This window comes from Piliocolobus tephrosceles, chromosome 2 (assembly GCF_002776525.5).
Source record: "Piliocolobus tephrosceles isolate RC106 chromosome 2, ASM277652v3, whole genome shotgun sequence".
Taxonomy (NCBI): Eukaryota; Metazoa; Chordata; class Mammalia; order Primates; family Cercopithecidae; genus Piliocolobus; species Piliocolobus tephrosceles.
In genome coordinates, this window is record NC_045435.1 from 138,608,036 (window position 1) to 138,622,981 (window position 14,946).

Below are 14,946 nucleotides of genomic sequence, written 5' to 3' on the forward strand. Positions count from 1 at the left end.
ACGCATAAAAGGAAGCCACATATAAAGGCTGATATTCTTGGCAATTGCTGAGGAATTGCCTCTCCAGCCTTCTCCAGACCACCACCACTACCATTTAATCCTGACATACTTGCTTACTTTCATCCCCCAGTTCCAAATCCTGGCTACTTAGTCTGTCTTTGAAATCCACTTCTGCCCCTCACTGAGTTGGCACGTGTATTGACTTTCTTGCCAGCAACTTATGATGCAGTACTATGTGTTTTTTTTTTTGCTGTTTTTTGTTTGTTTGTTTGTTTTATTACAGTTTCTGACTTAACTCACCTTGTGTTTTATGGTTTGTCCCATTAGGTAGGGATGTAACCAAACTCAAGCCAATAGCCTCAGGGTACTAGCCAAGTGACCCATGTGCTTAAGGTGAAAAAGGTAGGACCCCAAGAGATTGTATCTATGTGGACATGCAAAAAAGATGTCTTTTGATATAAAGCATCACAGAGGTGAAGATGACATTAAGCAACTCTGGTTCAAAACAGCATTGTCTTCAGCAATGGAGCAATGTACAAGACGCACAAAACAAGATAGACTAATACCTTCTGAAAACCTTTTCTTATGACCTTAATCTGCATCATACACCATACTATAAGTATTGCAGGACATTCAGAGATGAAAACTGTGGTCCCAGTTCTAAGATTGTTTACAGACTAACTCTGACACAAATATGATCCAGAAGAGTGCAGTTATGTTTGAAAAGCCAAAATTAAATTTACAACTAAGCAAAAAAATGATAAAATCAAAACCCAATCCCACCGTACCTTGTAAAGAAAAAAAGAAAAAGAGAGAGAGAGAGAGAAACATATAAAAAGCAATAAAAAAAAAAAAGAAACAAGAAAAGACTGAAAGCTGGGAGAACAAAAACAAGGAAGCAGAATTTAAGGATCAGAGGACAGAGACAAGGCAAGTCCATAGCAAAAACTTGAGAATAGAAGAAAAAGGGGCAAGCATGAAAGGGCTAAGGGAGTAGAAGCTACAACAAAGAAATAAAAATATTTGCCCTGTGAAGGACAATCTGGGAAAGGCAGGGAGATGGAGAAGACACAATGTTAAAGCAAGGTTGCATCAGACAGCCATCCTAAATAAAACAAGGATGGATAAATGCATACAATGAATTTGGCCGAAAAGATGGACTACGAATAATAACAATAACAGCTAGTCTTTTATGGGCCATGTTGAAATCTAGACACTCTTTTACCAGGCTCCTCCCCTCTAATAAAGGCTTATGCCAGCCCAGAGGAAGTAAGCATGACTGCACCCACACCCTCAACTGACCAGCTCCTTGGGTCCCCAGGAACATTAGTGGCCTCAAACTTCACTCTTGTTGAATAAGCAATTGGTACTGTGTGATTCTCATGGCAATACAGCTTTGCGGATTTCACAACTAATGTTGCTTTTTCCTCCTCAGAACGAGATTCTTTCCACACAGAACAACAGCAGCATTGCTCCTGGTTATATGTGTGAGCATATATAGATCGTATACAAATATGTTATATACAGAAAATCATAAATACACATTAAAACTTGATTCCAATGACTCTTTCTGAAAAAAAAAAAAAAAAAAAACCCCTCTTTCCAATCAAAAGCATCAAGAAGGCTTTTATACAGGCTCTCCTTGAGAACTAGTGATGAGTAAGTCAAAACAACAAAAGCAAATGCCAGCTATTACTGAGTGCCGCAACAAGTGCAAAAACAAAATAAAGCACTAATTGTCGACATAAGCATCAGTTTTCTTCCTAAGAGACCAAAAGTCTCAACTACAGGATTCCTCCACATCAAATTATGTATTCACACTGACGTTCTTCCCAAACACGTTTCTTCTGTTTGTAAATGACCTTTTCCTTGCCAAACAGCTCTTATCCATTGTCTTTGAAAGGAAAACAAGTTGTCAAATTCCAGAAATGTTTGAAAGTACATTCAGCCCCGACACCCTTAATTTTTCTCTTTAGTTCATTTTCTCTTTCTTCTTCTCTGTTTTATCTTTCTTGGTGTTTCTTATAAATAACTGGTTACATTAACGTTGTAGAACTGTCAGCTTTTTTTCCTTCTTTTCTATGCTCCTATTGACAGCCTCATCACTAAAAGCTTTGAAGCTCATTAGACTCTTCACAGCTTAAATGACGATTATGAAATTATTTGGGATGAATTAGAATTAATCAATAAGATTTCCAGAAGATGCTATCAAGAATGACATGAAAAAGAGAGTAGATAGCTAACTTGCGTGATATACTGTCAATGTATCTCAGATCATGAGAAGATACTATGATATTTGTGAAAGAAAGTAAAAAAATAGTAGTTACTTCTATTTTGGTAAGACTCACCCCTTTGTGCTACCAATTAGCAGCAAAATAAAATAAAATAACATAACATAACATAAAATAAAATGAAATAAAATATAACTGGGAAGAACAGGAATGTGTCTTCTTAGGACCACTTTGCTCCTCCATGTTTCTCTGTGGTCGTAAAGCCTCAGAGAAAATCTAAACCATTAAAATAACCATTAAGGTTTTCAGGAATGTATGTGCGTGTGTGTGTTGTTGTTGTTTTATGTGTAAGAGAAACCATCAAAGCTGATTCATTGCATCTGCTGATGAAATTCAGTGAGATCTGTCTGAGGGCTGGGAAGAAAAATTGAGTAATTAGATGGAGAATCAAAACATAGGGTGATTATGAGAGAATTCTCCCTCCAGCATTGGGGGATGGTGTGAATTTTCAGGTATGAGGATATATATGGGGCTACAGAGAGAAAAAATTATTTCCTGAATAAGATGGGGGAGGATGGATATGTCTAGGCTTAGGATCTTGATTTTCTTGTAATACTGGGATAAGAATGAAAATGAAGGAAACCATCACACTTGGCTTATGGCTGGAGTAGCAGTATCTTCAGGTTGCTCAACTACTTGTGAGAGTGATGGTGGGCCTAGCTGCAGTGTGCATACCTGTACAGATATGTGTTCTTTAAAGGGCACGTAGATTCTCTAGGACTGAGAGAGACTTCTAGACACCAAGAGATGTTATCCTAAGTAAATAACCATGGGAACTGGAGAAAAGGAAGAAATGTCAGTTTTAATGCATATGAAAAACCTATGACCCTATTTTGAGACAGAAGAATTTAGAAAAATTATGCCATATAATAAGTATTGTGCCATTGATTTGCCTCTTGCCTACTCCCCTAAGAGGGTGCCCTAGGGAAACACCTGTTACATTTAAGCTCTGTCTCTAGTAAACAATTTCACCAATTACGCAATAAAAAATTCTGTGAACCTGGCACCCAGACCTGGAACTCCCAGTTGCTCTCACTGCCAAAGGTCAATCCAATGTGTCTGCTTTTGAAATCTTTCAGCCAAAGAATGTTAATGACATTTTCCAATACACTGTGCTGTTCTACCACATGTTCCTCCCCGGAAATTTGGGATTACTAAAATACAGAGATATCTTGAGTGCCAAAAGGCCACAATAGTGAAAGATATGGCCAGCTTTTTAGATGCTGTGACCATCTTAAGGACCTACAAAAACACTGGTGCAAGGAAACAAATGCATTGCCTCCAAACTCTGAAAAGAAAAACTGCAAAACCCAAATCAATTAACATTTATATGCATATCTACAAAACATAACACATTGTCAACTTTATTCATTGTTCCACTTAGTCTTCCAATAATCTCTTTGTACCTGAAAAGGATCTGTAGATTAGGTTTTTTTCACTTTGCAAGAATATTCATGTATGCAAGATGTTTCCAAATTCACAGATACATATTAATTAAATATACTTGGACTAAGAGTTTCAGAAGCAATTATAAAATTATAAAAGTTTTTTCAACATATTGTTGTGAAATTATAAAATTATAATTATAAAAGTTTTTTCAACATATTGTTGTGAAATAATTAAATCTGGTGTTGAATGTTAGTGTATTTAATATGTGTCTTTGGATGTGGGATGGAGGCCTCAAAAAGTATCTATTATTACAGGAAACAGGAAAACTTGAAGAGAAATTCCTCAATGTTCTTTCATCTCTTCCCACTGGCCTTTTCTTGTGTTTTTCCAGCTCAACAACAAAGTTAAACATGAGTCAGAAAGAGAAACTTCCATTGCTTACATGAAGCCAAATTATCTTAAGCAGGTAAATAATAAAGTTTAAAAGCAGTGGTTAATTGTTTGAAATAAATTGAGAAAAGGACATCAGAGTTCTATTCTTTCCAGGATTCTCTACCTACCTTTACTAAAAATGCAACCTTCTTATTTCTAAAGATGCAGTCTGAATTGGTGTACACAGGAGACCAGGGTAAATCCATGAACTGTCACCACCCTCCAAGGGTAGTTCCCACCAAGTCAAAGAAAATGAAATGTGGTTTTCTCATCTTTCAAGAAGAAATTAAAGGCCATAGGTCTATCACATATTTATTTGTTGAGTATCCCAGAAAACAATCTCTGAAATTTTACATAAATATGGAGATGAGATGAATTATTAGCAAACAAAGTCACCAAAATTATTCCAAGTCTCTTAAATACTTCAAATACTTCACCTACTCAAAACTAGTTAAAAATATATTTGCTTGAATTCTAAGTTACTTAATTGTAAGTTATATATTGGGTGTCAGAATACCATTTATATGCTTGACAAGTGTTAAAAGAAGCAACATGAGAATTTACAGACATCAACAATAGCTTCAACTATGACTCACATACATAAGGAAAGCATTCAATATATTTTAACCAGTTTCAGAAAACCAGATAGTATTGTTTTCCATTTCACTTTTTATTAAATTGTCATCAATCAGTGAAAATGACTAAGTAGCAGTACACAGGATTAAAAAGCAATAAGATGTCTCTAAAAAATCCTTATTAAACTCTATGCATGATCTATATTCAGCTTGAAAACGATCAGCTAAGAGTGGGAGGACCAGAAGATCATTTGCATCTAGCATATTGAATGTAATATATACCAATTTCTTAACCTCACTATAGAATGACAGGAAAGTTAAGTCTAAAAGAAGTTTAAAAATCAGCTCCTAAAACTATTATTATCAATATTTAAAATATTGTTAGATTTACTTTTCTCCTATTATACCTTACTTGCCACACAACAGGAAAGGGTACTATTAGGGTACCCTTGACGAATAAGGTATGTAGTCGAGTCTCACTTTTGTATTTATCATTCATGAAACAAAATTCAGGGTTCCATTTACTTTTTATTTTCCTTGAGAATTTGATATATTTTCTTTAAGTCTTTGTATATGTCTATAGTTGGATTCTTTATGCTTTTATAATATTAGGAGCATAATTCCCTGTTTTAACCATTTGATGTATTATAAACATTCCCCCATCACTAAATATTCTTCTACAATGTAATTTTCAATGATTATGTGGTGAAGAGCAATGCTTCAGCAAATAGAAATGGCTTTTACACATTTGAGGAGCTCCTAAACTCCCTTCTGTGTTAAAGACAGACTACCCACCTCAGAGCCGTGTCTGTAATAAAGTAAATAAAAACATGCACTTGGGCTTCAGAAATGATAACATTGCTACTTATTTATGAACCACCCTCTCTTAACAGCTCAGCAACTGCATCCCTTCCATAGCAGAGGCCACTATAATATATTGTTGAGGTCAGGGTTATTTCATTCATTTTGCAAATGAATAAATGAACACACAGACTGATATGAATAGAAACCAATTTTCCCAAAGGATTATCTTCCTTGTTTCATTAATTCAGCTAACAGGAGCTTTTTGAAAAACAAGAAGAGAATCTTAAAAGAAAAAGTAGAAAAGATAATATTCTTGTTTCTATGTTCTTGGGAAGTTATTTCCCTCCTACAATACCTTATACTGTAGTAACCACAGTATTCAGTTCCCGCGTTTTCTAGGCTACTATTCTGAGATTCAGAGATTGTAGGTTTTGCAGATTTGTAGGTTTTGAATCCAGTCAAAATAATATTTCATTAATTGTTATATTTACACCGACTACTTATAATCATCCATGAAACTAAGGTTGTCAGTATTTTAATGTGGCAATTCTAGTCTCCTTCATTACCTCAACTGGTTTAGCCAAACATGCAGAACCACTTAGCTCCACACCACCTGCAGACAGGAAGTTAAATGTGGAAAAGTATAGCATCATACTATCGCAATTAAGTTTTTGGATACACCTTAATTTTACCCACTCAGAAGAAAAATTGTAACCACCACAACAAAGCTGGAAAAGATCATGATTAAAGAACGTCTGTCATTTTGTTCCACTCCTGGGAACTGCTATCCACCCACTCCCAAGTGATGGACGTGTTTCTCTCAGTGCACTGGATTTAGATGTATAAAAGGATGAAGACAGTTAAATTTTTCAAATCACCAGAGAGCCAATAAAGCAGCATTTGATCTGCTCTGTGGAAAGCATCCGGGAACCAAAGAAAAACTCATGAATGACACAAAACCGAGGTCACCTGAAGACACTACTAAGATACCAAAGCAGGCTCTACTATCTCACAACGGAAGGGATCCTAGCGAAGGAATCCAACCTAGAAACCAATGCATTGACATACAAATCAGATAATTCCCCCACGAAAGGATAGGGTCTATCATCTTTCCTTTATTATCTATACTTTTGAAATTTGTTATTTATTAGGAATTGGTTTTGAATTATTAAAATTTTATTCATGATTCCACATAATATATACTCCCTGATTAATAAACCTACAGGGATAAAACAAAACATTTTTAATGAGACCAGATTATCTGCCAGTATCAACTTATAAGAAAAAATAAAAACAAAACCAAGCAAAATTTAACTCATCTCAGTCCGCCCCTCTCTTTTTCTTCTTAAAATTACTTTTGTCTAAAATCTGAAATCTAAAAATAGACAATTCCATGAGCTTTTTCAAGGCCCTGAAAACAATCACATATGAACAGTGGTGATGATTAGTATGACTAATCCTATAGATTTATTATCTCTAGAAGCTAGAGGTTATTAGTTTTTATTAACAAATATTATTTCAAAAACACTGTATTAAATCACCTCATAAAAACCAGACACCTCTTTATGATAACATCTCTGTTACAGAAATAGAAGCAAAAGTTGTGTGTCCTTGTGTAGCTTTGTAATTTTTAACACTGGTAAGAAAAGAGCAATATTTATAAAACATTGAATAGCATCATATATCCAAATATCTTTAAAAAGCAATATACTGCTGCCTATTTTGCCATCTGTAAGTTGCTGATTCTTATTGTCTGATACTCTTCTTTAGATATAAATGGCCTGAAGGTTTTCTTACAATTGTTCCATAAAGTAGTAAAAAAAAAAAATTATAATTTCAAAACAGAAATGAGAAAGTCACTTTTGCTTTATGAATGTGTGCTCAATGGGAATAATTTTCATTCTTCCACTTGAATTGGTTTCAGTTCTATTCAGCACCTATGTGTTTTCTAATTGAATGGCATGATCCACTCCATATTTTTAAAATGGTATTATATGTCTGTTTCCGTTTTCCAAGAGGATATTTTCTAAGCTCATCCAAAATAGTTCAACATTTTCCCACTACTGCAAAAAATAGCAACACATATCCTCAACACACGTATTACACCACATGAATACATTTTCGCTTTTGGTCTCCCTTCAGTTCCATCTGCACTCTTGCTGTGCAACAGCTATAGCATAAAAACGTCTATTCTCACATGCTTTTGATATTACACTATTTAATCACATACAGCTGTGGCTTATGAGACTGTTACAAAACAATTTCAATGTAGTACTTGAAGCCAATTTTGAATAAACATCAACCATTTACTCTGAATAAAAAGTTTGACATTAAAAAAGTTTTATTTTAAAAGAAAATACTTTTTTTGTTGTTTTTGTTTGTTTTTAGAATTTGGCATGGACATAATTGTGACTGAACTCTCTCTCTCTGCCAAAAGACTGGTAATGTCAAAAACGGTTGTGTAAAATCATATTAGTGCAAAAATGAAGCTTTCCAGAAATCCTGAAGCCAGAAAGACCTGGAATGAACTTGCATCCTCCCTTCTATATTGTGTCCCTCCCTGCAAATTACCCCTACCCCCAGCCCTCAGATTCATTTTATTACTTCATGTAAATAATTTTGTGCTATAATTTTGTGCTACATTTTTCCAAATTGAAAGAAAGTGAAAGGAAAATGCTTTAGAAAGATGCTTCTAAATATACATGATATTTTCCTTATGTTTGAATCCATTCTGGAGTAAAGAAAATACCACGAACTTTTTTCGTTTCTAGTCCTTTTAAGTAGGTACCAAACTTAGTGTTGTAAAAACAATGTCTATATCATGGGGGAAAAAAAGTGGCAAAACATGCATTGGGATTGTATCCAATCCCACTGATAATGAAGGCTTGGGGGAGTTAAGGAAAAAAAAAACCAAAAAACTAAGAAACAAGGATGGCCCCTTCCTTCTATTTTCCTCTTATTTGAACCCAATTAAAAATTCTATACAGTCTAAAGTGAGACAAACAGGATTTATCATAGTTTCATGCTATCATAGTTTCATGCTATTGTATTACCCCCTTGACGCGAAAGAAAAAATTTGTAGTTGTACCTAAAAATTCCATCGCTGGAAGATTTTAGAAAACCAGTTTTGTATGTTTCAGGCTTTCAAAGGAAAACAGAACTTTGGAGTTTTCAAGGCTGTTTTAAAACAACTGGCAAGTTACCAACTCTGGATATCAATGCAAATCTGAGGCAGGAAGTACTAAGGAAATTCTAAACTCATTCCCTCCCTCTGCAAGATTTTCTACATTTTCATGTGTAAGGAGTGTGTTACAGGATTGTTTTGTTTTGCTTTTGAAGGATCTGTACATTCACATCTTTAAGAATATCCTTCGCCCCATAGAAGCCTCTCTTCCTTCACTTACTTGTGTTTTCAAGTGTTTGCTCATTCTCTGGCACAATCGATTGTGCTTCAGCTAGACTTTTAGAGACGGGTGGCTGCAGATGGTTGAATATTCAGCCTGAAATCAATGTGCAGTTAATTAATTACTCCTTACCTGGCCCCTTCTTCATACCAGGCTCTAAACACAATCTGAGTACCACCCGTCAAAGAAATTCTGTTTGGGTCCACTAGTCTGAACCCCTTTCTTCAAGACCTTCTGGGGAACCGGACGACCAAAGAAGGGAATTCAGTAAATTCATGTGAGAGCAACATCATTAGAAACTGTGCACTGGATTGGTAGAAACATAGTGAACTGGTAAGGGTGTGGAAAAGGAAGAAAGGAGAAACTCGCTGTGTATGCTTAGGTGACTTTTTAAGTTTTATGAAGATGACTAAAGTTTTCCAAATATATGTGAGAGAAGTATCTATTTCTCAGCTGGAAAAAAAATCAATTCACCAGGCTGTAACCAGGTTTTCTTCTTTTAAGCTTACCTAGTTCGACGAAATTTTTTTCAAGAACCCCCTACCCCCCACCCCCACACCTTTCTCCCCATCCCCCAAGCCCTGCACCTTCCCCCCACCACCCTACCCCCGCCTGGTAAGTACCTCAAAAATTCAGAATGAAATTCACCTGGAATCTCATAATTCAACGGCAACAGGTTGCTTTTTTTTTTTGGAAAGGGTGATAAAATACTTGAAAAATGTTGGATTACAACTAATCAAACATTTTATATTTTGTCATTAAGCTAATGAACTATTTTTTGAGCCCCCTTTCTCTAAAACTTGCCGATTATTCTGGGTGTCCCTTCCAAATAGCAAATTTGCCTTGATAAACTTTTTTTCATCCAGCTGTTTCTTATTTAAATATTATAACATGTCACTAAGATTTCTTCATTATTCCTTAACCAAAGTAATGTTCCTCCTTGAAATTGCTTCTTTTGGTAGGAAAAGAAAATTCATCAAAAAGAAAATTGACAAATGACAACGTTTTAAAGATGTGAGGTGTGAAAGAGGGAGCATAGGATGATAATACTGTTATACATTATAGCTACGAGTCAACCACTGGGTTTTCATCTTAACTTACATGTATATTTTTCTAATATAAAACATGTTAAGGGGTTGAAAAATTATTTGAAGGAGCATAAACATTTATTTTTAAAGAAGCAATGTTGAGAGCTTGGTTCCAATGCAATGTTAAATAACACGAGCAGAGAAGGCAGGGAAGTGTCACAAGTTCTTCTAAAACTTTACTATGTATTCCAGGGAATGGAAACATCTACATTTATTTCTTAAATCTCATTTTCATTTTGTTTTATCATTAAAAAATAGCAGAGGTATTTATCATTACACAAGTAGAAAAAGAGAGTTCAGCATGTGTGCATTCTCTGAAATAATATAGTAATAAACATTTCAATCCTTTAAAATCCCATGAAGATTTTCCCCAAAAAACTAATGATAGCAAATAGCCTTTGTGGATTGGCAGGAAGAAAACCAACCTCAATTAAGAGAAAAATTTAAGATATGTTATCACTAGAATGTGATTGTTACCTACCGTAAAATTCTATTTTCATCAAATGTAAGTGTGCTTGATATATCAGCATCATTTTAAATAGTTATGAATTTAAAATTGGATTATAACTCTAAGCCAAGGCTACAAGGAGTGGATTTTATGAATTCCACCCAGGTTTACCAAATAAATACAAGCAGTATGTACTTCATTTAAAATTATTATAAATTATATTTTGAGGTATAAGTGTAGAAGGAACAAAAAGCAATATGGAAATAACCTAATTGTTTTCCTGTTACACGGAAACATGATGGTGCTTCATTGTATAGTGTTAACCCTGTCAAAAACTCCCCAGTACCCCCATTTTAAAATATGATTACACATTGACGCTTCATCTCATTTCCTCTCTATGCAAGTTTCAAAACAGGGCACGTTTTCACATCTTCAGCTTCCAGGAATGCTATTAATGTCTGTCATTTCAGAGCCACCATAACAATATAGGACAACTTCAAAGCATTGTCAACGTTTTACAACATAATAATCAATATGAACTACCATGATAGGCAAAGTAGCTGATCTTATATTCCCTACTATCCTGATCTGATTATCCAAATATCAACATAGAATGCCTAATGGATCTAACTTCTTTAAAAATGTTCCAGAAGTTGATGGCGTTGGCTAGCTTGAGAGTAACAAGATCCAGATGCTGCCTGTCTATACAACACTAAACTACATAGAACTCCAAAGCAGATATCTAAAATCTCCCTATTTTTCAGGCTCTTCTCTTTTCCCTCACTACTCCACTCTCCCTCTTTAACCCCCATCTTTCTCTCTCTCTCACACACACTGTCTACTAGTATAGCTCATCCAGCACCCTGTGTCTTTGAAAAAGATGTGCATAACATTCACTATTTCCTGTTAGTAATAGGTTAAAAGAGGTCTCAAACAGAAAAACAATTATGTTATTCATTTCAATCTAAAGTTTCTTTTCTGAATATACACCATAGTAGAAAACAAGAACCCAAAACAAAGTATAATTTTTGAAATGAGTAAAAGGGATGGAATGTCTGATATTTTTCATGCAACCTGAGTTTATTGTTTTTGTTTCGTTGAGGGATGAGAAATGACTGTAAATTTTCCCCTTTTAACTTGTCCTTGCTCTGCCATTTCCTTGACGAATGGCAGGCAGCATTCTCTACCTAAAACCCCCAAAGAGTTAAAACTCAAGGCACCAAGCAGGAGGGCTAGTCTATTTAAGCATCAGCAGCACAAACTAAATGCTCACAAAGGCAAATAGCAGTGTGAGTCGACCTTGGAGGGGCAGGGTGGATTATAAAACAATTGAAAAAGAAATAAATAAAGCAACAATCTTTCATATAATACGGAAAGTCAGCTTGCCAGTCTGGTTTACAAATAGGCATTGTTGGATGAGACAAAATAAATGAGAGATAACTACAGCATGAATTACCAAACCCTAATCACATCACCGAGTCCTGGTGACAGCACAGATCATTCAGGCATGCCTTGTTCACTCTCGGCATATTTATTTATTAAGGAGATGGTAGAATCTGGCTAATGCTAATGCAACACACAGTAATTATCACCCATACTCTCGAGGTGGTCACTCCGCTAACATGTTTTCCCCTAATCAAGTCCAATGTAATTGACAAATTGGAGCAGTGATTTCACACCTGAGAGTCTTTCATGTCTTAACTGCAGGATAAAGTTCAGGGTAGGTACTGCCCACTGCTTACTTACGTGGGCTTGCCTCTTGGCCCCAATGGTCATTTGAGCACACACACATAAAGGCTAAAGTATTTAACCAATTCAAGTCCAACTATTATCAGTTACATTTCATTCCTTTTCAAGACTCAGGCCTCCTCATGGCAGCTACACAGAAAACTAGATCTTTTAAAAGTAAAGAACATGTATTGTAAAGCTCCGAATGCAGTCTATAGCATGCTGATTATCCTCAATATAAAATAAAATATGCAAGGCAAATTAAAAACAAAAATAAACAAACTCTCAGAGACTCTGGTAGGAGCCCTATACCTTCTCACACGCTTCTTTCATTCTATACTCTGCGATTAAAAGTTTGAGTTACCCCCACCCTGGCACGTACTATCCAGTAAGAGAAACCCTTTAGAGCCACAAAGAACAGCTCACCAGAAAAGCCCCTGAAATTATATTCTTGTGCCTGATAATCACTGTTGTGATCTGCTTTCTAAAATCCGTGCCCATCTGCAAAAGACTTTCCTGATATCAGGACCATTTATGCTGCCAAATAACAACAAAGGAAACTGAACTCAAGTGAAACTATTATCTCTCCTTAAAGAGAAAGCTACAATTCCAGGTTTGCTGCTTTCTTCTTATGTCTTCTTCTGCCTCATTAACTCCATTGGTATGTCACTAATTTCAAAGAAGCAGGAAGGAGTGATGGGGGTGGGGGTTAACTAATAATTCACACGCCTCTCTGTTTCCCATCCCAAGTGCAGAAGGATACCACACTGATTGCCAGACGGTGGTCAAGCCATACCTTGGTTTGGAGATAATGAGGATAGTAGTAAGTGTACTGGGGGTACATTTGTGGCTGATCCAGGCGTTTGCCCATGTAGCTGGAATCTTTATCTCCGAGGCAGGGAACTGGATGACAGGGTATAGTACCCCAGGCCGAGCTTCCTCTTAAACCACTATTCCTGACAGTCCCGGTGACTGATGAGGCTTGAGACTCCACCACTCGCTAGTTCCAACACAGCAAGAATTTTTTTAAAAAAGCAAAACAAAACAAAAAACACACACCAAAGGAAAAAAAAAAAAAAAAAAGGTGAGGAGTGAGATCTGTAGGAAAAACACCCACACACAGCCTTCCCAGATCTTGCCTGGCTTCCCCCAGCTGCCGGGGTCCACTTGGGATGAGGCAGTTTGTTCTCTAACCAGGCTGTCTGTAGTGATGTCAATTGCCAGCGTTCGTAAAGGGGGAAAAAATCAAAGTCCTTTTAACACAACTCCGAATCCTTGCAGATCAGCTTCCTGTCTCCTGGTTGTCTCCTTCCCCACCTTAAAGAAAAAGAAAAAAAGAGAGAGAAAGAGAAAGAAAGAAAGAAAAAGAAAAAAAGAAAGAAAAAGAAAAAAAAAAGAAAGAAAAAGAAAAGGGAAAAAGAAAAAAAAAGGAAAAAAAAAAGGAGGAAAAAAAAAAAAGAAAAAAAAAAACCTTGTACAGCTTAGTTGCTGCTGTCTCCCTCCCAGAGTGACATGGTGTTCGGGGCTTGTCCTGTCCTTTCATTCACTTCCCCTCCTTCCAGCCGGTGGGTGGAACCGAGAGAGCCTCTCCAGGGAGCAGCGTACGCAGTCCAGAAGGCTGCAGTATTTCCTCCAAGAAAAAAAAAAAAAAAAAAAGGCTGCTTCAACCCCTGCTGCAAGCAAAGTTCCGATTCCCTCTGCTGGCTATCTCGAATAGCAAGCGATTTTTGCAGCAACGCTGCTGCCGCTGGAACTGAACCTGAAGAACTCAAATGCGGGCGGTGGATTATTTCTTATCCGTCCTCCATCTACCCCACACAACAGCTGCTTTTTGTTCCTCTTTTTGCCAAGTTCCAAGGTAAGCCACCCTGCTGAACAAAACACAGAAGAGAGGGAAGAGAGGACGAAAGAAGGAAAGAGGAGAAAGGAAAAGAAATAAAGGCAGAGGAACTAACCTTGCTGGTTAAAGGGGAAAAAAAAGTAAGTCCCGGATGCTTTCAAAATCTGTTAACACACTAGAGCCAGACGCATCATGAGAAACTAACCTTTTACTACCTGGAAAACCTGGTGGATACTAAGTATTGAAGAAATTTTAGAGTCTGCTCCAGGACTACTGTTAATGCCACATGTCATCAGATTGGACTTATCAACTGAATATATCAAAAATAATAACCCTTTTTATCACATCCATTTTGTAAAAAAAAAAAAAAAAAAAAAAAAAGACGTGACTCCTTAGGTTTATCAGATTTTTTTTACAAATAAAATATGTTTCTCCCATTGTCTCTCTCTTTATGATTATTTTGATGCACTGATGCTTTAATCACTTTACATCTAAAAAAATGAACAAAAATCATAATTACTTGGCGGAGTTTTTTCCCACCAATGATAATATTCTGTCATGTCTATCAGCTGCTACATTATAATACAAATTGTTTCAGAGAAAATATATTTCCTTAAAGGGCCCCTTTTCAAGGCGGGCGAGGCTAAAATTAGATGTGCCAGCTGTGTTTTGCTGCGAGTGCTCACGCATGCCCAAAGCGTGGGCAGACCAGTACTGAGCTCTTTTCTACTTTGTCAAGTCGGCTCTGTTCTCCTGAGCCCAGAGTCGCCTATTAAGATAAAAAGTCCCTGGTACAAATCCAGCTTCCTAGTCAAGAAGAACAGAGAATTTGGGCTCAGTGCACACATGGTGTCCATCCACATACAAGCCGCACCACCCCTGAAGCAACTGGCTTCCACCGAGGGGAACTGGTTTCTGGAAGCTGTGTGAGTTCATACGTGTTCCTT

The 14,946-nt window shown here is 36.4% G+C and overlaps 1 protein-coding gene across 5 annotated transcripts in view; it reads right to left on the bottom strand.

Moving 5' to 3' along the window:
• The window catches only part of RBMS3 (RNA binding motif single stranded interacting protein 3), a 750,151-nt gene extending 736,478 nt beyond the window's left edge, over positions 1 to 13,673 (bottom strand). For 3 of the 5 annotated variants that reach the window (XM_023207252.3, XM_023207251.3, XM_023207248.3), the window contains exon 1: positions 12,956 to 13,673. In XM_023207252.3, coding sequence (XP_023063020.1) covers positions 12,956 to 13,030 — 75 coding nt within the window. In that variant the 5' untranslated portion in view covers positions 13,031 to 13,673. The remainder of the gene's footprint in view (positions 1 to 12,955) is intronic. The other 2 variants (XM_026454169.1, XM_023207250.1) reach the window with 1 other exon arrangement.
• Between the last annotated feature and the right edge of the window lie 1,273 nt (positions 13,674 to 14,946).